The sequence below is a fragment of the Syngnathus acus genome, chromosome 19 (assembly GCF_901709675.1).
Source record: "Syngnathus acus chromosome 19, fSynAcu1.2, whole genome shotgun sequence".
Classification (NCBI taxonomy): Eukaryota; Metazoa; Chordata; class Actinopteri; order Syngnathiformes; family Syngnathidae; genus Syngnathus; species Syngnathus acus.
Genome location: NC_051103.1, coordinates 8,872,507 through 8,893,483, shown reverse-complemented (window position 1 = coordinate 8,893,483; position 20,977 = coordinate 8,872,507). Strand labels below are relative to the sequence as shown.

At 61.0% G+C, this 20,977-nt stretch overlaps 6 protein-coding genes and 1 pseudogene across 23 annotated transcripts; 4 read left to right on the top strand and 3 right to left on the bottom strand.

The window, feature by feature from the left end:
- The first annotated feature begins 387 nt into the window (after positions 1–387).
- LOC119137838 (DELTA-sagatoxin-Srs1a-like) lies at positions 388–1,309 on the top strand. Its single transcript, XM_037277374.1, is given in 4 exon segments — positions 388–568; positions 626–735; positions 800–1,001; positions 1,004–1,309. Coding segments are annotated over 3 exon segments (426 nt in total). The 5' UTR covers positions 388–568; positions 626–631; the 3' UTR covers positions 1,124–1,309.
- On the bottom strand, positions 823–17,122 carry LOC119137818 (SRC kinase signaling inhibitor 1-like). Of its 11 annotated transcripts, XM_037277321.1 has the most exons (18): positions 16,993–17,122; positions 16,797–16,893; positions 16,227–16,370; positions 14,684–14,889; positions 13,617–13,643; positions 12,832–13,030; positions 12,608–12,737; positions 12,331–12,511; positions 11,412–12,229; positions 11,249–11,338; positions 11,060–11,100; positions 10,878–10,901; positions 10,571–10,737; positions 10,288–10,463; positions 10,064–10,197; positions 9,819–9,967; positions 9,562–9,754; positions 9,233–9,501 (listed from the first exon to the last, which is right to left on the bottom strand). In XM_037277321.1, the coding sequence occupies exons 3-17, from the start codon at positions 16,246–16,248 to the stop codon at positions 9,602–9,604; spliced, it is 2,517 nt and encodes an 838-aa protein (XP_037133216.1). In that variant the 5' UTR covers positions 16,249–16,370; positions 16,797–16,893; positions 16,993–17,122; the 3' UTR covers positions 9,233–9,501; positions 9,562–9,601. The 11 variants fall into 11 exon arrangements, with proteins under 11 accessions (XP_037133225.1, XP_037133216.1, XP_037133218.1 ...); XM_037277323.1 differs by lacking the exon at positions 16,993–17,122 and having other exon boundaries at positions 12,608–12,789; positions 16,204–16,370; positions 16,797–16,932; XM_037277329.1 differs by lacking the exon at positions 16,993–17,122 and having other exon boundaries at positions 16,204–16,370; positions 16,797–16,932.
- Positions 2,425–3,099, top strand: LOC119137842 (annotated as a pseudogene).
- Positions 3,147–4,696, top strand: LOC119137831 (C-X-C chemokine receptor type 1-like). 2 transcript variants are annotated; one of them, XM_037277361.1, is made up of 2 exons: positions 3,147–3,346; positions 3,565–4,696. In XM_037277361.1, the coding sequence occupies exon 2, from the start codon at positions 3,571–3,573 to the stop codon at positions 4,654–4,656; it is 1,086 nt and encodes a 361-aa protein (XP_037133256.1). In that variant the 5' UTR covers positions 3,147–3,346; positions 3,565–3,570; the 3' UTR covers positions 4,657–4,696. The 2 variants fall into 2 exon arrangements, with proteins under 2 accessions (XP_037133256.1, XP_037133257.1); XM_037277362.1 differs by having other exon boundaries at positions 3,147–3,350; positions 3,569–4,696.
- LOC119137836 (receptor activity-modifying protein 1-like) lies at positions 4,837–6,025 on the bottom strand. 3 transcript variants are annotated; one of them, XM_037277371.1, is made up of 5 exons: positions 5,880–6,025; positions 5,792–5,812; positions 5,699–5,761; positions 5,465–5,624; positions 4,837–5,131 (listed from the first exon to the last, which is right to left on the bottom strand). In XM_037277371.1, the coding sequence occupies exons 1-5, from the start codon at positions 5,914–5,916 to the stop codon at positions 4,870–4,872; spliced, it is 543 nt and encodes a 180-aa protein (XP_037133266.1). In that variant the 5' UTR covers positions 5,917–6,025; the 3' UTR covers positions 4,837–4,869. The 3 variants fall into 3 exon arrangements, with proteins under 3 accessions (XP_037133266.1, XP_037133267.1, XP_037133265.1); XM_037277372.1 differs by having other exon boundaries at positions 5,699–5,746; XM_037277370.1 differs by having other exon boundaries at positions 5,699–5,812.
- On the top strand, positions 6,750–7,756 carry ccr10 (chemokine (C-C motif) receptor 10). The gene has a single exon (XM_037277363.1). The coding sequence runs from the start codon at positions 6,780–6,782 to the stop codon at positions 7,728–7,730; it is 951 nt and encodes a 316-aa protein (XP_037133258.1). The 5' UTR covers positions 6,750–6,779; the 3' UTR covers positions 7,731–7,756.
- On the bottom strand, positions 17,028–20,378 carry LOC119137823 (growth factor receptor-bound protein 7-like). Of its 5 annotated transcripts, none has more exons than XM_037277340.1 (14): positions 20,027–20,373; positions 19,670–19,778; positions 19,435–19,521; positions 19,217–19,364; positions 19,011–19,132; positions 18,855–18,929; positions 18,462–18,710; positions 18,290–18,388; positions 18,134–18,217; positions 17,935–18,051; positions 17,791–17,836; positions 17,633–17,720; positions 17,476–17,569; positions 17,028–17,403 (listed from the first exon to the last, which is right to left on the bottom strand). In XM_037277340.1, the coding sequence occupies exons 1-14, from the start codon at positions 20,122–20,124 to the stop codon at positions 17,266–17,268; spliced, it is 1,554 nt and encodes a 517-aa protein (XP_037133235.1). In that variant the 5' UTR covers positions 20,125–20,373; the 3' UTR covers positions 17,028–17,265. The 5 variants fall into 5 exon arrangements, with proteins under 5 accessions (XP_037133235.1, XP_037133233.1, XP_037133234.1 ...); XM_037277338.1 differs by having other exon boundaries at positions 17,033–17,403; positions 17,472–17,569; positions 20,027–20,376; XM_037277339.1 differs by having other exon boundaries at positions 17,033–17,403; positions 17,472–17,569; positions 19,435–19,515; positions 20,027–20,376.
- Between the last annotated feature and the right edge of the window lie 599 nt (positions 20,379–20,977).

Below are 20,977 nucleotides of genomic sequence, written 5' to 3'. Positions count from 1 at the left end.
TGTATTTCCTTGATTGGATTTTGTCTGTTTTGTCTGGTGTATTGCTTAGTTGTGTGTTATTGAAGTATACAAAAAAACAAAAACGGATCAGTGTGTGTGCGTGTGCGTGTGTGTGTGTGGGGGGGGGGGGACGATTCGTTGAACGAATCTTTTGAGTGAACTGATTCTAAAGATTTGGTTCACTTAAAAGAACTGGAATGCACATCACTAGTTCTCCCAAACATAAGGTAAAAGCTTTATCCACTCACTATACGACTATGAAGTATTTTTTTCTCTCACTAAAATGCACATTACTATTTTTGGGCGGGGCCGACGCTACTGGATGAACTTAGACATACAGACATGGACTTGGATAAGCAGTTGGGTTGGACAAACCTGTCTGGGAAGTTTGGCGCCTTTCCTTTTCCAGCCGGTTGAGGCGCGTCCGAGGGCGTGTCCTCCCTCCGCCTTGTCTCCACGCAAAACGCCGGGCAGCTTTTGCCAGACATTGCAGCCTGTCGCCCACTGAGGGACTCGAGTCGTCTTTGCTCTTCCCCATTGCCGCCGCCGCCGCGTGACCCCGACCAAAGTGAGTAAATGCACGCCGAGTGCCGCCACCGCCGACGGTAAACGTGATTTGTTTTAGGCCAGCATGCCCGAGACGGCCGAGTCGCACGCCATGCACCTGACCACCAACCGCAACTGCACCGTGGAGGTCCTCAATCTGACCTCGGCGTTCTGCCTCCACAACCCCAAGTAAGCGGCAAAGCGACCGCATCGGGCTGGCCGCTTTGCTTGACGCTGTGCGTCGTTGTGGCAGGTTGCACATGGAGAGCGGGTTCCCCTACAGCCCGCCGCAGCCCACGGTGCGTGTGGGCCGCGGAGAGGTGTGCTCCTTCACCAAAGATGACAACACGGCCTCGGGTGCCGTGGGCGTGCTCACCTACGAGCTCTTCCACATGCACAAGAAGGAATGCAACGAAATGGTGGCCGTCATGTTCTCCGTGCCCTTCGGACTACACCCTTCTACAAGAACTGGGTGAGCGTCGGCGTGTTCCCCAAGACCACGGCCACCGACCACAAGCTCTACGATCTCATGTACGAGTCCAAGGATGACAGCAACTTCAAGGCGCCACGGGCCTGACGGCTCTGGCGTAGAGCACGCGGCGCCAAGTGGACGCGGAAGCCTGCATGTCCGACGAAGGCCGCCGCCCATCCTCAAGCTGGAGATCACGACAGCGGGTCTGAGGGGCCGCTCGCCTCGCACGGCGCTGGCATGGCATTGAGTGAATTCAATAAAAAGCGCCGCCTGGCCGGCACCCGAAGCAAAGCTCCGCCTCTTTTCTTCTGTCAAGCGTCAAACACCCGCAGAAGAAACCAGGTCGTTGCTCCGAACCTTCCAAAGGTGCAAACGCACGACGCCACGTGCGGAAGCTTCCAACGCACAAGATGCTAAAGCTGCAACGTACGCTAGATGGAAAGCACGCTCGAGCTTGCGTATGACATGAGACACGCCGTTGAACGCACCTCGACCACATCACACACATCCTGCAAATGAAACTAAACACCACCAAGCATGCGAACAGCATGAAAGCCAAAAGGAGCATTCTTTCACCGCCTATGCTCAGTCGGCCGGCGGCGGGCTCCCCGACCGTCCGCCCCCCCTCTCGGCCCTTTCCCACGGCTTGGAAAATACCACGCACGAATACAACAGGTCACCTCCACACACAATAGACACGGAATGAGGAGATCGCGCCCCTTGGTGCGGCAGAGCAGGTGCGCCGAGGCAAGGAATGTCAACCGTTCCGGTCGTCGTGCCAAAGCCGGCAAAACGCCGACGACGCCGGTCGACCGGCTCGGCCGTCCACGAAGACAAAAGGCCTATCTGGGTGCGTGCGACATTTGGTCCGACCGCACCCCGCCGTGTGGGCGGGCGGAGACGGCCCCGCCCACAGGCGCGGCGGCGAAACGCCAGCAGTGACGGCGAATCTTGCGCTTGCCACTTGTGCCCAGTCAATCAGTCAGCCAGCGCCCGTGCTGTCCTCCTTCCAGGTAAGCAAGCGAGCGAGGTCGGGCGGCTCGTTCCTCTCAAAGTTTCTCTCTCGGCGTGTGTGACAAATGTCAAACGCTCCATCGGCTTTCGCAAGTGGCGCTTGAGAAGGACTGGCCGTGGAGGGAGGGAGGGAGGGAGGGAGGGAGGTAGGGGGCTCTCACAGGACCGCCGCTTGGCTCGGAAGCTCGCGCTTCATTTTCTGCCGATGGCCAGCATAGGGCCAGACGGAGCGTGTCGCAATTGGTGTCCATTTGACAGTTTTGGCACAATCGTGGCTGCGGCGGCGGAACTGGCTGAACCCGTTTTTGGGTGGTTGGGCGAAAAGGCTGCATGGATTTTGGTGATGGCAGCTGCAAAACGAATGCGCTTTTTGTCAGTATACGTTAGGTCTTGTTCAGAGGTCGTCCATGGAGTCAGCCGAAGCTTTGTCGGCCAACAGAAGAGCCGCAGGAACGTGACCATCGAGATCAGCAACCTGATGGCGGCTTTGTCCTCAGGCCACCCCCGGTAAGACGTCGGCCGGCGCGAGCAGCCCCAAAATCCATTGCACAAAGGCGCCAGCCTGCTCCTCCCTCCCTCCCTCCTTCCCCCATGTCTCGACAGGGTGCACATGGAGGAATGGTGACTGCCACCGTCCCCGCAGCCCACCGTGCGGCCCATGTGCACCGAAGTGTGCAACTTCAACAAGACGGACGGGGCCACCAACGGGCGCGGTGGGCTGTGCTCACCTACGAAATCTTCGAGGGCACGGAGCCCGTGGCCAAGCTGGCCATCATGTTCTCGTGCCCTACGACTACACCTTCTACAAGAACTGGGTGGCGGTGGGTGTGTTCCCCAAGGAGCCAGCGAGGACCGACAAGAAGCTCTACGAGGAGATGTACGAAGCCAAGGAGCAGAACAACTTCGTGCGGCAGAAGGCCAACGGCTGCGGGCTGAACTACGAGAGCGGCAAGATGGACGTCAAGGTCACCAGTAGCCCATGGGCAGGGCCATCATGAAGGTGGAGCTGTGGGACTTGCCCTTCCGCCAAATGAAGTGCAGCGCTCAATAAGCAAGCCTAAACAAAAGCGGCTGCGCTCTTTTGTAGGGGTGGGGGTGGGGGGGGGGTAGGGGGGGGGGGTTAGGGGGTCAAATTATTGTCCCGGTCGGCCGGCCAGTCGGCTTGCCTCAAATTGGAGAAGAGAAGCTCAGGAAGTGGGCGGCTCTCCGAGGAGGAAGCGCTGCTGCCTCGCAACAGGAAATTGGGACAGGCCTGACGCTGGAAGCAAGAGCGTCGAGTTCCGCCTTTGTTTTCGGTCTCCAGGCGACCCGTCAGCAGTGTGAGTCCCTCCCGGCGGGCTTGCTTTTGGCACCCATTTGACGCAAATGCCAAAAGGTGGCCGACAACAACATTGGCCTGCATTCCCAAACTGCTTTCTTCCTGTTCTTTGGGCCAATTGCTGTCATTGCCAAAGCCTGACCACTTCCCGCTTGGCTTTTTGCGTCGCTTGCCGTCGCCCTCGTCAAGTCCCGTTGACGTGTCCCGTTCCCACGCAGCCATGTCCATCATCGTGCCACTTCGATTCGGCGATTACTTGGACGCGGCCAACACCTCGCTCGGCCCGGGGAGCAACCTTTCCGTGTGGGTGGCCGACCCCGACACGCTTTCCTGCCGAGCGCGTCCGCCGGGTCGGGCCACGTCGGCGGCGCTGTGCGTGCTGCTGGCCGCCGTCTTCCTGTTGGCCGTCCCCGGAAACCTACTGGTGGCGCTGGTGATGGCGCGGGGCCGGCGCTCGCTGACCTCCTCCGACGTGTTCCTCTTCCACCTGACGGCGGCCGACGGCCTGATGGCACTGACCGTCCCCTTCTGGGCGGCGGCGGCGGCGGCGGCCGACGGCTGGATCTTCGGCGACGGCGCCTGCAAAGCGCTCAGCCTGATCTTCGAAGCCAACTTCTACACCAGCGTGCTGTTCCTGGCCTGCATCAGCGTCGACCGTTACCTGGTCATCGTGCGGGCCGAGCGGGCGGCGGGGCGCTCGCGGAGGAGGTGCGGCCGGCTGGCGTGCGGCGCCGTGTGGGCGCTGGGCGCCGTCCTGGCACTGCCGGCGCTCTTCAATGAGGCGGCTGGGCCCGACCCGCGCCGGACGGTCTGCGCCGAGAGCTTTGACGTGGGCAGCGCCTCGGCCTGGAGGGTTGCCACGCGCACCCTGCGCCACCTTCTGGGCTTCCTGCTGCCGCTGGGCGTCATGCTGGCCTGCTACGGCGTGACGGTGGCGCGGCTGCTGCGCACGCGGGGCTTCCACAAGCACCGCGCCATGCGGGTCATCACGGCCGTGGTGGCGGCCTTCCTGCTGTGCTGGACGCCGTACCACCTGGCCATGATGGCCGACACGCTGCTGAGAGCCCACCCGGCGGCCTTCGACTGCGGGGTGCGGCGTTCGGTCAGCGCCGCGCTGGTCCTCAGCAACGGCCTGGCGCTGCTGCACTGCGCCATCAACCCGCTCCTCTACGCCTTTGTGGGCGAGAGGTTCCGCCGGAACGCCAAAGCGCTTCTTTGCGCCAAGGCCCGACAAGAGCGCCCATCGGGCTCCAAGTTCAGCAGGTCCACGTCGCAGACGTCCGAGGGGCAGGGCGCCGTGGCGTGAAAGGAAATGGTCTCGGCAATAAAACCATGGATCCCATCGAGCTTTTCTGAGCAATCACTTGAAAACCAAAGGCCACATAAGAGCATCACGATGTCAAAAATGACCGCCCCAAAATGCAAGTCCAAAAGCCGCCACCACCACCGCTGATCAAAAGTGGCCAATCAAATGTCACTCGCCAAAGCCAATTGCAAATCAGATTTTTTTTTTTTTTTTTTATTGGCTCCCGGCGGTCATCGGTCGGCACCGGGCCGCGGCGTAGACCAGCAGCGGGACCAGGGCGACGGGCGCCAGCGTGAGGCAGAGCACCAGGAGGCGGGGCGCGTCCTCCGGCTGCCGCTCCGGGGCCCGGGGCCGGCAGCGACCGAAGAAGGCCGAGTGGACGCGCAGGAAAGCCGTGTGGACGGCGCCGTTGGGGTAGTAGCAGCCGCGCGAGTGGGACAGGCGCTCCAGGCACACGGTCAGCTGGTTGTAGGCGCTGCGGGCGACACCAAAGTCACGCCTTTAGCCTCCGTCACCACCCGAGCGAGTTCCGCGGGAGCCGCGAGCGCGCCCGAAAACTCACACGTCCCAAATCGAGCGAAACGTTTGGCTTTGGCAAAGTTTGCCGGTCGCTCACTATGACGTCGTCGCGGTGACGGCGCGCAGGGATTTGGATGGCGCGGAACTGGGCGGCGGCGGAAATTCAAACCGACTGCCTACTCGCTGCAATCATCCAGGCCGGTCCGGTCCGGCCCGGCCCGGTCCGCTCCGTGCAAATCCCAGCGCGGCGCGGTCTTAATCGGCGCATCCAACAGCATTTTTTCCTTACCCGATGACGCGGTCCAGCACGCAGCGCGCGTCCTCCTCCAACGACGCCATCTGCTGCTCAAAGGGCGAAGTGCAGGCGGCCGCGCTCAACTCTGCCAAGTCATCACAAACAGTGGCGTCGTAGCGGCCGGTGGATGCTTCCGAAAGGTTCTGGACGGCGGCTGCGAGGAGACGTGGGACATTGTGACAATGCCGGCCAATCAGAGAGCGAGGAGAAAAAAGGAGACAATCTTACTTTGCTCCAGGACACTTTGGTCAGTCGGCTGGACTTGCATCTGCTGGACTTGCATCTGCTGGACTTGCATCTGCTGGACTTGCATCTGCTGGCGCGTGCGCATGCTCAGCAAAGCTGCAAACACGACAAGTCCAAAGACCCCAAACATAACGACCAGCGGGAATGGCGGCGGCCTACTTACCCGTGATGACAAGCACCACCAGCGGCGACCACCCCATCCTGATGCAAAGTCTTCTGGAGACTGTCCGGTCACACTGGTCAACTGGGAGGTATAGTGGGGGGGGGGCGACCGGCTCCGCCCTCTCCGCTCCACGCTATGTGTTTGTGTACGACAGTGCGTGCGCGACATGTTTTGACTGACTTAAGTGCAGCTAATGGCGCTAGCACGAAGGAGCGAGCACGCATGGGGATGGCAGCCGAAGAAGAAAAACAACACCGAGGCTGACGTGCGGCCGACAAAGCGGCGTCAGTGCGGGCGCAGGCGCCAACAACAACTTCCTGTAGCCACTCAGAGAGCCTGAGAACCTCTTTAGGGATTTCCGCCCTGCCCTCCCTTCCTCCCTCGTTAAGTGGCGGGCCACACGCTCTGTGGCACGCACGCACGCACGCACGCACGCACACGACGCCGGCACGGCCCAGGGCGTGTCAGCAACGGCAGCAGGAAGCGTGACCTCCTCGGCCTCACACTCAAAGACGACTTTGCAAAAGCTTGCGGTTGAGCCGCAATGGGTCACAAGCGCAAAGCAAAGCAAAAGTGGCTTTGCCGCCGGGCGTGGCGACCTCCAAGGCTCGGAGACACGGGGAGGTCAGAGGTCAGTCGCGAGCGGCGGCCGCCTCTCGATTGGCTGAATGTGCCATCGAGGTCAGGAGGAGGCGCTTTGCGCAAACACGCTTGACGCGGCACCCTTGCTCCTCACTCTTGTTGGGTTGATGAACGCTTTGCCCATTGTGGAATTGATCGCTCGGCGGAACACGCCAAGCGCATTCTCCAGTCTCAGGTTTGTTTGCGCTTCTACACGGCAAGACAAGCTTTGCAGCTGCTCTCGTTTATTTTGGCTCCAGGTATTTTGCCGTGGGCAGGATGTCGTCAGGCCTCGGTGACCACTCCTCGGACTTTAGCGACTACGCCAACTGGTCGCTGGAGGATTGGCAGGGGACGGAGGACGACTGGTGCGAAGCGGGCGAGCAGGAGGCCGCCATCAAGGTGTTCCAGACGTGTCTCTTTGCCGCCTTCTTCCTGTCGGGCGTGGCGGGGAACCTTCTGGCCGTGGCCACCTTTGCAGCCAAGCGCCAGCGCTCTGCCACCGACACCCTCCTGTTCCAGCTGGCGCTGGCCGATCTGCTCCTGCTGCTGACGCTGCCGTTGCAGGCGGCTGACACCAACGTGGGCTGGATCTTCTCGGCGCCGGCGTGCAAGGCCGCGCGCGCCGTCTACGCCGTCAACACGTACGGCGGCCTGCTGCTGCTGGCATGCATCGCCGCCGACCGCTACCTGGCCGTGGTCCCAGCACGGCGCCACCTTCGCCGCCGCGCTCGGCCGGCGGTGACGGCGGCGGCGGTCTGGCTGGCGGCGGCACTCCTCAGCCTGCCTGAGGTCCTCTTCTCGGGCGTGGCGGGCTCCGGGGGCGCCGCCTACTGCGGCATGCTGGCCGACGCTCGTGTCAAAAAGGCCGCCGCTGGCATCGCCGTGGGCGTCTTCTCCCTGTCCTTCCTGGTGATGGCGACGTGCTACGGCGGCATCGCTCGAGTTTTGTGGGCGGTAGGGGGCGGGGCCTTTGGCGGCTGGCGGCGCCAGCGCACCTTGAAGCTGATGGCGGCGCTGGTGGCGCTCTTCCTGCTCTTCCAGCTGCCCCACAGCGCGGTGCTGTGCGTCAAGATGGCGCGGCCCCTTTGCGCCCCGCTGCTGGAGTACGTCACGCGCAGCCTGGTGTACGCCCGCTGCTGCCTCAACCCAGTCGTCTACGTCCTGGCAGGCCAGCGCTTCCGCCGAGATGCGCTGCGCCTCCTCCGCCTCCGGGCTGCCTCGCCGTAATCCCACGCCGACGTGCCGTGCGCGCTTTCCGGGCCTCGATCTGTTTGTTTGCACGCTCACTTGATTAAAGCCACGCGGCTGCCTGCATTGTCATGTGTGTTGATGCGATCGACGGCCCACCTTCGAGTCCAATTGCGGGTGCTGGAATGGTCAGCGGTGCCGGGCTGCAATCTGCCGACGCGCACTCTCGCTGGCTTTCTAAAACTCATCCAGCCGTACGTACGTACGTCGGACACACAGAACGGCGACGGGACACGCTTCACATTTGCATTTTCATTAGGATGACAAGTTGTCCACGTGCACTTTGTCTACACTTTGCATGCCACCAACTGAGATGATTGACTCAACAGATGGACGCCATGCCGGGGAACAGCTCAAAAATGGCCGACGGGGGTGGGACACGGTCCACCGCCGTCAAAATAATCGACACACTCGATGCGTATAAAAATAGAAAACAAGTAGAAAACATAGATGGCATTTGTCTTTTGGGGAGCACAACACGGACACGTTCTACACTAAATCACCACGCTGTGAGTCCGGGGGGGGGGGGGGGGGGGGGTCCTTGGTGTCGGCCCACGTGGCGTGACCACAAATGAATTGTCATGCAAATGATTGGAAACAAGTGAGCGAGCCAGGGGGAAATGGCCAATGGGGATCCTTTGCGCTTGCGGGTCCTTCCTCGCTCAGTAATTTTACGGTGCTTGCCGGCCGGCCGGAGTGTTTTTTTCAAAGTACAGGCGGCAAGTGGCTTATTGCACATTAGAAGGGGAGGAGGAGGAGGAGGGGAAGGAGGCCAACCGGCTTCCGTCTTGCGGCAGGCTCCTAGAAGTGGAATACCTGCTGCTGGCCTCCCGCCAAGGCTCGCACTTCCTCTTTGGACTCCAAATGTTTGAGGCGAGCCGCCACCGTCGAACCGCCCAGCACCTGCCAAGTCACACACTTTAGCTTGCATTTGAGAAAAGGACTCAAAATGAACAAACGGCGGGCGGACGAGCGCTACCTCCTTCTGCTCGTCTCCAAGGCCCCCGGGCGGCGTGGAGGCGGGGCGGGCTGCGTCCGAGGGGGTGGCCCGCCTTGGCCTGAGCAGAGCCACGGGCGCCTCGCTGTCCTCCATCTTTCAACGCAGCACAGACACAACGGCGTCACCCAAAAGTGGGCAGCGCACGATGACCCGCGGCAGCCCGTGGCGGGCAAGCGACGCCCCGCGGTGGGCGGGCTGGCGGGCAAGCGAGCGAGCGAGCGACGCCCCGCGGCTCACCTTGCTGCTCTTGCCGTCATCGGCGGCGCCGCGGCCGGCGCCGAGTGGCGACGGGAAGCTCCGGCGAGGCGGCGGAGGCGGCGGCGGAGACTTGGCTGGCTTGTCCGCGCGGCACCGGGACACGCCCAAGTCCACTGGCGACGTGCGCAAACATTCAATGGAATTTGCCAGAGTGTAGATGTGTCAGTTTGTTTCCTCCCTCCCTCCCTTCCCGGGTCCCTCCCTCCCTCCCGTCTCTACCGAGACCTCGCTTGGGAAGTGGCCGCCGCTTCCATGCTGTTGAGTTCTGCTGCGCCCCAGCTGCACATTGCCCCGGCAGGCTGCCGATCGCTAGCTGCGGCCATCTGCGGTTTGGGGGGCACGGGCCGGTTTGGTGACGGTCTTGGCAGCCAAGTCCAGGTCGGGAATGGCCTTCAGGAGCTCAGCCTGTGTCTCCTCCAGCAGCCGGTTGATGTCCTGAGCGCTGAACTGCGTCAGGCTGGCGCGCCTCTCGGCCCAGTCGCGCTCCGCCGCCTGATGTGGGCGAGACACGCGTCGTCACGATCATCCGGAAGACGCGGGCAGTCGACTCACCAGCGTGACATCAGCCGACACGTGCGCGTTCACAATCTTCTCAGCCCCGGCGCGGCTTCGGAAGCTGAGCGGAGGCTCGGCAGCGCAGAGCACTGTCCGCCCGTCGCTCTCCGTCAGGCTGAAGGCAGAGCTCGTTAGCGACGGGCCGCCGCCGCCGCCCGCCTCTTCCTGCTGCTCCTTCTCGCTGGCCTGCCTGACAGAGAGCGAGAGAGAGAGAGCGAGCGAGCACATGTCAAGGCGTTAAAAGTGGGCCTTACCTCCGAAGCGCGCCCAGCGTGTCGCCGACGTTGTTGCGCGCTTGCAGCCAGCGCGTCCAGACGATGAGGCTCCTCCTTCAGGAACTTGACCGCCTCCACCTCCACGCGCAGCACCACGCGCATCTTGCTCTGCAGGCCCGGGAACTGGCCTGGCCCGGCCCGGAGGAAAAAGAAGACATGGCAGGATGTTTCACACAGTAGTTGTTAAGTACGCAAGGAGGCGCCCTCGGTACTCGAGTACTCACTCTTGAGGCTGCCCAGCTTGTCGGCCAGCATTTTGAGCTCCTGCATTTTCTGTCGGAGGTCCCGCTGGCTCACCGGGAGCCCGGCCGCGCTCGACTTGTTCTGCTGCAGCTCCTCCACCCACCGCTCCAGGTCGCTGGGGGGCACGCACGGTCGGCCGCAAAGGTCAACATCGCTAAGGAAGGGAGGCCGCGAGATTGGACAGAAGGAAAGAAGCTGTACTGACTGCAACTTGTGCACGAGCGTCTCCTCCTGGTTGAGATACTTGAGGCGCTCCTCCTCCACTAGAAGGCGCTGCCGCTGCAGGGGATCCTCTTGTGCACGCGCGGCGTCCTGCATCAGCACATTAAGCTCCGCCTCTGTCTTCCTCAGCAGCGCCAACACACAATCCTGATTCTCCAGCTGACAGCAGGCAGGCAGGCAGGCAGGCAGGCACACACAGCCACTTTATTAGCAACACGCAACCACACGCACTCAACCGCGAGTCAGTCACCTGTACACACACACACCTGAATGTCGCGCAGCTGCGAGAGTTGCGTCCGCAGCGTATTGGTGCTCTGCTGCAGGCCCAGCAGGTGGCGATGCATCTGCAAGCGGGACACAGTCAGCGGCTGGCTGGCGGCGGCGGGCGGGAGCGGCGGCGGCATCAGCGCCAGGGGGCCAGACGGGGTCACGGCTGTGACAAATCAACAAGAGCCTTACTTTGCTAGACGCCACAACTGGGAGCACACTGACCGACATTTTAGATTCATGCACATGGCATGTGACGGGCACGCACGCAGCACATTCCACACAGACTTGACCTTTGACATGTACCTTTCTTTTGTTTAGCAGGTCCAGCTAGAACAAGAAGCATGATCAGCAGTTACATGCTAGCAGCAGTCAGCAAAGAGGAGATGCGCTGCACGTTAGCAAGGACAAGCTTGCAGTAGGCAATCAGTAGCGCCAAGCTAGCCGCTGATGGCTACATGCCAGCGGTTCCTCTCGACTTTACTTACGATCTGTGCCTGAGCCGTCGCTGGCTGACTCCATTTTATCCCTAACACAAAGCAGAAAAGGAAGACAGGTTTGACCAGAAGCCCGTGGTCTCCGGCCGCTTGGCTCTGGACTCGCGCACACACACGTACGTTCAGATGCACGCACGCTCGTACGACAAGGAAGCGAGGATGTGGGAGGGCATGTCTTACGGACTGTGGTCTTGGGGCGCCCTGCTGAGGACTCGCTGCAGCAGACCTGTCAGGCTGGCAATCTGTTTCTCCATCACCTCCATCCGCTCCCTTCACATCCACGCACATCATCGTCATCATCATCATCATCATCCTGAGCCCTTCAAGGTTTCAGCCACCTCACCTGGTCTCACTCTCATCTCCTCGGACTTCGCCCCCGTCGCCTCCCGCTGCCGCCGCCAATAGGCACAGCTGTTCTGAGGTCAGCCCCCGAGCCCCGGGACTGTCGGCGCCCACGGATGACATCATGGAATCGCGACGGCGCTCGGCCCTGGCGGGGGAGCCGCGGGAGGGCAGTGTGCTGGCGTAGGCCTCGCGCGCGTCTGCAATTTTCTGCGGCGAGGAGGGCGGCGCAACTCGCAGGCTCAACATGGACGGCGCGTAGGTGTCGTTGTAAAGGGCGCCGCCACCAGCTCTGTATAGGCCACCGCCGCCCCCACCATCCATCAGGGAACACACCGTCCCACCCGCTCCTCGCCGGTACAAGGAGCCGTACGGGTCACTCCGGCCGGTAAGTGGCGAAGGCGGCGCCCCGGTCAGCCCTAAGCGGGCCTCGCCGCCCACAGAATAGGGAGCCACATAGATGCCGCCCCCTCCGCGTTCGTCAGCCCGCAAAAGCATCACGCCGCGGTGCCCGCCCGCCTCGTCGTCCGGCTTCACATCGCGACGCTCCAGGATGGCGCTGGGGGAGGTGCCAAAGGCCGGCGAGGGCGGCGGCAGGTGGGGCGAGTGGTGGGCCAGCGGCACGCCATGGTGGTGGGCTGCCGGACCGGCGTAGGAGGTGGGGCGGCCGCCGCCGTAGAGAAGCCGCGTCCGCAAGCCCTGAGGCGGCGAGGACGAGGCGGAGCGATGCTGCGAGGAGGACACGGGCGGCGCCGCCCCACCCAGGCGCCGGCTGGGGGGCGAGTCCTGGGGGGTGTACACCATCTCGCGCTGGAGGGGCTCACAAAGCACACAGCGAGCCTCTTAGATTGAGAGAGGGAAGGAGGGAGGCAGGCAGGCAGGCAGGCAGGCAGGCAGGCTTTGGTCCTGTTGTCGCTCACCCTGATCTCTCCGTTGGCCAGCTGCAAGGGCGAGTTGTGGCGCTGGCCCGGGTAGGTCCCGTAGACGGGCTCCTTGCAGTAGATTTTGATGACGCAGCGGTCTTGCACGTCCCGCGGGTCCTCCAGCTCGTAGAAGACATTGCGGTTCTCGTCCTTGATGAGCAGAGCCGTGCTGGGAGACCTGAAAAGCGCCAGGACCCGAGGCTCACCCCGATGTTGCTGAGCTGAGCCGAGATGGGGCCGCCGGATGTTGTTTACGCCCGCCCACCAAGTGTACCTGAGCGTGGCCATGCTGAGCCGCTGAGGGAACATGTGCACGATGAGCGCTCGCAGGGTGTCCAGGCTGCTCAGCTCGTGCGTCAGGTGTACGCGCCGAGTCTCCTCCCCCAGCTGCAGGAACAGCATGCCTGCCAGAAAGGAAAGGGAGAAGGACAGCAAGGATGGAAGAAGGAGAGGAAGCTGGCGGGGCCAGCCGGGGCCGGCCGGGACCAGGCTGCTCACCTGGCGCGTGCGGCTTGGACTGGCTGGCCGAGGATCGGGCCAGCGGGAGACTCTGTCGCAGTCTGCTTGTGCGGCAAAAGGCGGCAGGAAGCTCGCTGTCCGACATGGCGCCCCGGTGCTCGGCGGACGGTGGCGAGGAGCCTCTGCTGGCTGCAGACGGCGGCGGTGGGCTCGGGCCGCCAGGGCGCGGTGTCCGACTCTGCCGCACACGCCACAAACAATGGGTGAGTTGGACGTCACTCAATGCATTCTCTCCTGGTCTACTCCCAAAGACAGACGGACAGACGAATGGACTCGTGGCGCCAGATACTTCTGACGGGTCGCCGGAATTGACACACACGCGCGCGTCACTCAATCCTTGTCAAGCGTTTGTCATTCCGAGGCAGACGGGCAGCTGCGGCGGGATTTGGATGCGGCCGCCGCACGCACACAGACACACAATTTCATGTTTGAAGGCGGCACGCTTGATGTTGGAATGGGATGGGACATTTCAGGTCAAAGGTCAATCCTTTGATCATGATCCTGTTGTTTTGACAATGCTCAAGCGCCCCAAAACTGGCAGCTTTGACTTGGGAGGCAGCAAAAGGACCAGAACTTTTGCACATCTTCATGTGAAATTTTGCTATTGAACTTTGCTTTTTTTGCTCCCATGCGGCAGCCAAAGTGCGATGAAGATGATGTTGAGCGGGCGGGCACGAAGGTGGGAGAGAGAGAGAGAACGAGAGAGAGAGAGAACGAGAGAGAGAGAGAACGAGAGAGAGAAAGAAAGAAAGACGAGTGCTGACCTTGAAGCTCCAGTAGTTAGCTTGCGGCTGAGGAACAAGAACAACACAAAGTCATCCATCGGGCGCCCTCAAGTTCCACGTATCCGCAGATGGCCAGGCAAAAGGAAGGACCGGACCGGACATCGACCGAGTCACATCGGCCGATTGACGTGCCCGTGGAACAAAAATAATGTTTGTTTTGAAGTTCCAACAAGCTAGCGGTACTGAGGAAAAAAACCAGCGGCCGCCCCACCATCGGAACTCAGCTGATTTCCATGGCAAAATGATTGGCCTGTTGTTGCCGCTTTTGGCACGGCAGGAAGTGACCTCGGGGGGCAGCACAAGCAGCCATCTTGGTACACACCCTTCCCTTCCCTTCCTCTGCAGCCAAACACATTCAGTCCTCACTCAGCAGGCTGTCAGTGCAGCAACGCGCACGCACACGCACGCACACGGGTTCCTGGCCGCACATGCAGCACATTTACAGGCACGACACCAGCATCCTTTCCCCTGACGAGTGGAGACGGTTACCGTGGTTACTCAGCAAGCGCATTTGTCCTCCTCGCTCTTCACCCCTCCGGCGCTCCATTTTCCCTCCCTGAGACGCCCGCTGCGGCTTTCGCGCGACCAAACGCCTCGTCGCTACGACGACGGCGCCTCCGAGGCGATCCGCATCCTGCTCCCCTCCCCTCTCCTCTCCTTCCCTTTCTCCTCGCTCGCTCGCTTTCACTGTCTCTCAGCCCCTCCCGCCTCTAAACAGGCAACGCCAATCCCATTTTGCCAATCACGCAAGACAGACGCGTAATAACGCCAATCACATCACATTAATGATGTAGCGACGGCTAGTTTCTCACGCCCTACACGCTTACAGAGGCGGCACACGGGAGTGCGCCCGCTCTGTACAACCTCTATCGGCAATTTAATTACGCATTTGCTTCACGGAAATGGCACAATGCCAATCGTGCAACTCGGGGGGCAACTCTTGATGACATCACCTGGCTGTTAGTCGCCAATACGTGTGGCGCTCAAAAAGTGCTCGCGCTAGCAAGGGCAAACGTGAGGGTGGGCAGGCGTCACAACGGGCATACCTGTCGTCCTCCGGCTGTGGCTCCCGCCGACACCTCCCGGCAGACGCCGCGTAGGGCCTCCGGGCCGTCGACCGCGTCGCGAGGCCGCTTCGGCGAGGAGGATGGCGTTGACGGGGAGGCGGTGGAGCGCCTCCCCCCCCGAGATCCGGCCGGCGGGAATTCGGCATCACTGGCGGAGATCATGGGATTCTTTCTCTTCTCTCGACCTGCGCGGGAGGCCAAAGGGCGCCGTCAGAGGCCGAGCGTGAACGGGCTCGCGGTGCCGTCAGAGGCCGAGCGTGAACGGGGCTCGCGTTGTGTTGGGCCCGGCGTGACGTCAACCGTGGAACGCCTGTGCACCGTCGAGCGGGTCACGCCCACCTGCCGTCGCGTGCTGCCAACACGCCTTCCAGTGAGCCAATCGTGTCACGCCGCCGCGTTGGTGTCTGGCCAATGTGGCAAGCGCGGCCATGGCGTGGACATGGCGCCAAAAGGCCATCACGTTGGCTTGCGCGGGTTGGAGGCACTTATGAGGGAACCCCCCCCCCCCGCCCAAGTGGAGGATCGAGCGGAGCTGGCACATGCGACGTCTTGGTGTCTGGTGAGCTGCACCTGCCCCCCCCCCCCGCCTCTGCTGCCGCCGCCGCCGCCTCCTCTTAATCCTCTCTGGCGCAGAATGAAGGGCTTTTCTCTCTCGCTCCACTTTTCCTCCGCTATCTGGGCGTTGCACATGTGCCCCCAGCGAGCCCCCCTCCCCCTCTAGCAGCGCCGGCGCTTCCTCGCCGCTTCGGACGATGTCGTAGCGCTCCCGCAGCTTCCCTCAGACTCGCTCCCTGACGGGCTCATTTGCGGAACGGACTTTGGGCAATTTGCGTCACGAGAGCCGCGGCGGCGCCCCGCCGTGCCGTGTTGTGTCGGCTGGCCGCTTTGAGCCGCAACTTTTGGCACTTCCGTGGCGGCAGCGCCAGGTTCCGTTTGGTGCTGTGCCTCATTTGCAGGCTACAAAGCAACCGGCGCAAGTTGTGCTATTTTGGCACGTTTTTGTGTGCCATGAACCCTCCTTGATGGTGCGTGTAATGACACATTGGTTCACTAGGTGGCGGTTGACTTTAAAATGGCGTCAATTTGCCCAAATGGGACGTGGCACAATTGCTTGTCGAAAGGGATTCCGGATTGGTTGGCAGCTGACTTTATAGCCGGCTCGGTGTCACGCCGCTTGTACAACGGCTAGGCGTTCTTCTCGCTCTCTGGCAAAACAGCTTGGGCTCGTCTACGTCGGGCTCTAGTTTGCAAGTGCTGCAATGCCTGCGGTCTTTGATAGGCCACTTCCGGACGGCGCTTATTACAGAGGCAATTCCGCCGTACTCCAAACGCCGATGTAATGGGAGCGTGCGGAACGAGAGCCCTCGCTGGCACCCGAGGGAGGGAACCGAGGCGAGACGCTGGCTGAGTTCCCGCCGCGGCAAGCGAGGGACGGCACAGGCGCGCACGTGAGCGCGCACGTGAGCGCGCATGTGAGCGGGCGGCAGAGTTGAGGCTACCTGCGGCGGCGGAGTCTACGTGCCTGGGAAAGACGAGTTCCCCATTCCAAGTGCGCCGCCTCCTCCTCCTCCTCTTCAGCGCTCGTCGTCACGGTCTGGCCATCTCGGATGGCGCCGCCGCCGCTCCAGCGAGCCGGCACGTCTGCGAAGCCGGCACGTCTGCGAAGCTGGTGGATGACAGCGGAGGACGTTGGATAAAGTCTTCTTTTATGGATGCCCCCCTCACCCACCGCCCACTTGCGCAGCCTCTTAAAGGGCCGACACCCTGTCTGCACCAACTTTCATCTCGGCAAGTCGAGTGAGCGAGCGAGCGAGCAAAGCGCTGTGCGTGTGTTTCCCTGTCCCCGTATTTCTGCATGTAGGCTTCTCACTGTACACATTTGGATGTGTGCGTGCGTGTGTGTGTGTGTGTCTCGCTTTGTTTCTTTGAACAGGAAGGAGTGTGGGCTGAAGCATAGACTTACAAGTGCCTGACCCTGTGTCCTGTGTGAGTGTGCGTGTCCGTGAGTGCATGCACGTGTGTGTGTAAATGTAGAAATCAAGGCGCTCAAATGCTAATGGGGCATAAATGAATGATGAAATGCAAACGTCACCTGCGCATGCTCCCGCCGAAAGTGGTGCCATGTCATCGCGGCAGCGCTTGTGGGTGACATCGGCGGGACTGGCTTCCTGTTGGCCTTTCGTCGCACACTCAACATGGACAAAAGTATACGGTTAGCACAGCAAGCTACCAAAGGGCATCGCCGTGCTCCGTGCCCGCCCGATACGATGGCGCCATCTCATCAATACCTGATCACTTGCTCGAAAGCCATGAGGCTGGCCAATCATCTTTTGTGCAAAATGTTTTATTGAACAAAAGTCGCTTCCAAAAAGGCATTCCCAAATGTGCTCAAACGGAAAGAGGACGCACGTCGCCGAGGTGATGTCACGTTGTCTACTTTCCTGCCGACGTGGAGGAAGGCTCTCCGTCAGTCACGTGACCCGGCTGGTGGCGCCACAGAACCCCCCCCCCGTCCGGCCATCTGTTTGGGGAAGGGGCAGGGCGGGGCAGGGCGGGGCAGTTCAAAGTATGCACGGGTGCTTGAGGCAGACGGGCAGGATGCCTTTGTTGATCTGGTGGAAATCCACCAGCTGCGTCAGGTCCGTGAACAGAGTCGCGCCGTCGTCCATCGTCAGATACTGCCGCCCGCCCTCCTCGCACTGGAAACGCGCACACTGTTAGCACGCACGCACGCACGCAGCAACACACGTGAGAGGCAGGCGCTCACCCACCGGGATGACCAGAAAGTGTTCAGTCTTCAGCTGGAAACACAACGACAACACGAAGCAGCGGGCGTGCTGCCGGCTGCCCCGGATCAGGAACGTCCTGCGCAAAGAAAACAAACACGCCAATAATGTGCAAACACACAAAGACAGCCATTGGGCTCACCCGTCCACCAGGCCCTGCTTCTCCATCAGCGTCTGCGCTCCCTTTCGTGTCACGGCGCCGCCGAACCACGGCTGGCCGGCGTGGAGCGCTGACAAGCCGGGGAACAAACGGTCACCTCGGGTGCCAAAAGCAGCGGCAAGGAGACGTCGGCGACTTACGGGCCCAGTTCAGGTCGGGCAGGCTGCGGCGCAGGGCTTCCCCACGCTGACAAGCCACCCCAAAAAAAAAACAGGTCAGAGCACGATGAACGTGACTCCTCACAGTCGACATTGTAGCAACAAGCTGGCGCGCCTGCTCCTCACCCTAAACGCTTGTTGCTCCTGCCGCTCCACGAAATCCGCCTCGCTCGGGGTCTCGGCGACTCGGTCTGCGGAACTTGCTGAAGAGTCTCTGCCCACCAGGCTGGCCTGCGACTTGGCCTGCAGAGTCATCTTCATTGGTGTGTGTGTGTGTGTGTGTGTGTGCGCACATGCATGCGTGTGCGCGTGCGTGCGCGCTCACTCTGCCATCCGTCAGTTTCGTTCCATCCAAACTTTGTCGGGCCCACTTGGACTGTTGGAAGTTACACTGCAGCTGCTTCCCATACTGACGCAGAGACGCCCAGAAAGCGGGTCAGATGCGGGTCACGCCGACCGATCAAAAGCATCAGAATCCCACCTTGAATAAGCGCAAGGCTGAGGTCCAGCAGGTTCTGGTCTGCTCGCTGTCAGCGCACAGCATCTTCACGTGCTGAAGGCGGACCGGACTACCTGAGGGCTGTACGCATGCACACAGCTCAAGTCCCATTCAGGTTTTGCTAGCGCCGAGACACGGCGCAAAGGTGACCAACCGCTAGGGCGAAGCAAAAGTCTTGCGGCGCGCCGTAAACTTTGCGAGCGTTGACCACGTTGTAGACGTGGAGGTGGCCGAGGTCGGCCACGTAATGCAGCTGGCGCGGCTCCTTGGACGTGTCCTTGGATGAGCGGTACAGACCCGAACGGCGCAGCAGGAAGTGAGCCCGCTTCCACGACTTGCGCCCGCACTCCTTCACGTGCAGGAAGCCGCAGATGTCGGGACACGAGCCTTGACGGACCAGGTCCTGCATGGGGGGGACGTCGGGACAGAGTCATCGGGGGGCTAGCGCGAGAGGTGACGCCTCGCGCGCTGCCTCGCGCGCTGCCTCGCGCGCTGCCTCGCGCGCTGCCTCGCGCGCTGCCTCGCGCGCTGCCTCGCGCGTTGCCACCTGCACCGGCTGTCGCGACTTGACGGCTTTGCCGCCGCTGCCGCCGTCCGCGATCATGGCGTCCGGGAAGAAAAGCTGAGGGCAAGACGTCACGTGAGCCGACGGTAGCGCGCCCGTCAATCGCTTAGCTAAGCACGCCAGGGACGGCGTTCTTACCGCGGGCTTCCGGAAGAACTCGTACTTGGCGTAATTCTTGCAGAAGACGAGCCTGGCGTCGGCCTTGACAGCCCAGCCGGCCTGAACCTCCAGCACCGCCTCGTGGTCCTCCAGGCACCTCTCTGTGGGGGTGAAGCGCCTTGGCTCATACGCTCGCTCGCTCGCCATCGGAAGCGCGCGTGCGTGTGCGTGCGAGCGAGCGTTACCGAAGCCGAGTGCGGGATGGACCTCCGTCAGGGCCAAGTTCGCCCGCTCGCCGCAGCCCGCCAACATGATACAAACGTCCATGGCCGTGGCGCCGGCGCTCACGAGAAGCCAGCGGCCGTGCTCGTCCTCGCCGAAAACCTTCAGTGGCTGACGTCAGCCGCAAAAGGACAAACTAAGTCCCGAGCGCGTCAGAACTTACTTTTCTGTCTGCGCTCACGTTGCCGTCGCTCAGCTGGCTCCAGTTCGGACTTTGGGGGCTCCGTTCGCTCGCTTGGAAGGAACGCCGCCGCTGCCGCCGCCGCTGCTGCTGCTCCATCAAAGACATGCATGTGGGCGTGACCATCGGCCGGAGGAGCGCATGTGCGTGCGAATGCTTGCGAGCGTTCCTTAAGACCGACGACTCGCAAAGTCAAACGGCAATGAGCGAGGAAGGACGCGTGCGCCCGACTCACGTCTTTGTCGCCGACCGTGGCCACGGGAGAGCCGGAGGGGCCGCACAGCTCCGGGAAGGGGTTCGGGACGCATGGCGCAGATGATGAGAAACCCTGGCTCCCGTCGCTCCTGCGAGAGAAAGGCAAACCGGTGTCACTCGGTGTCAACAAACAATGCCAGCGTGCACACGTAGCCACATAAGCTATGCTACATAGGCACCAAGTGGACTGCTTTGCAGTAGTGCTCGTGTAGACAGACAAAACACAACTGCTACTCATGTCAACCCCAAAAATGGACGTGGAAGCAGTCGCCACGTGGCACCCAATGGAGTCCGGAGCGGAGGCCATGCAGTGCTTGTTGGTGACGTCATGACGCACCTGCTGTTGACGGAAGTCCAGCTGGCGATGCTGATTGGTTGGGAACGGCGCACTTCCAGACGGGTGACGTCGTCGCCCAAACTTTCTTTTTGCCACATGTCCGTCTCAAAGTGGCGCGGCGCGGCGCTCCTATCGCCCTTTCGCGTTTCCGAAGACAACTGGCCGCCAGCGTCCACTCGCTTGGCGCCCCTTTTCACCTGACGGCGACGCAAAGCCACAAACACAACCTGACAAACAACACAAAGTAGAGTAGAGTAGACACAGCGCGTGACGGCGTTTGTCTCTCCGTGGCGACTCGCCGGCGGCGGCCCTGTGGCGTGCGCGACCTGTAGTTTCCAGGCCGCCGCTCAGCTGCCAGTCATGATGGCGACGACGACGTCACGCCCGCCCACACCTTTGGCCGGCTGCGGGGGGAGGAGCCACACGCGGCCAGGTGATCACGTGACGACCAATCCACCGACAGAACAAAAAGTGATCATTTAAAAAAAATGTCATGAATTTTTAAGGTCACGAAAAAAGGATTGGAGCCACTGTTGTCTGAATATTTATGATAATCAACATTTTAATTACAATTAAATTCTACCAAGAACTACATAGATGAACCTCTTAAACAAGAAAAGACTTTCAAATCTAGCAACTTCTACAAAGGAACACTTAGTCATTTAAACAAATGAGCATTGATGAATAACTTGAGATGAACTTGCTGTACAAATGCTTGAATTCACATGAAAAGTTCTACAAATGAATAGAAAAGTTAAAAGGTCTTACCGATTAATGGTATGTATATCATGGCATGTCGTTTGACAGGAAATAAAGTATTAGAAAACGTTTAAAAATAACTTTGTAAGAATTACTGAGTTGTACGGTCAATATTATTAGATGTCATGAAATCCGGCTGAAACTAAAGTACAATAACAAATGTAACCATTGTTAAAAAAAAAATAAAAAAAA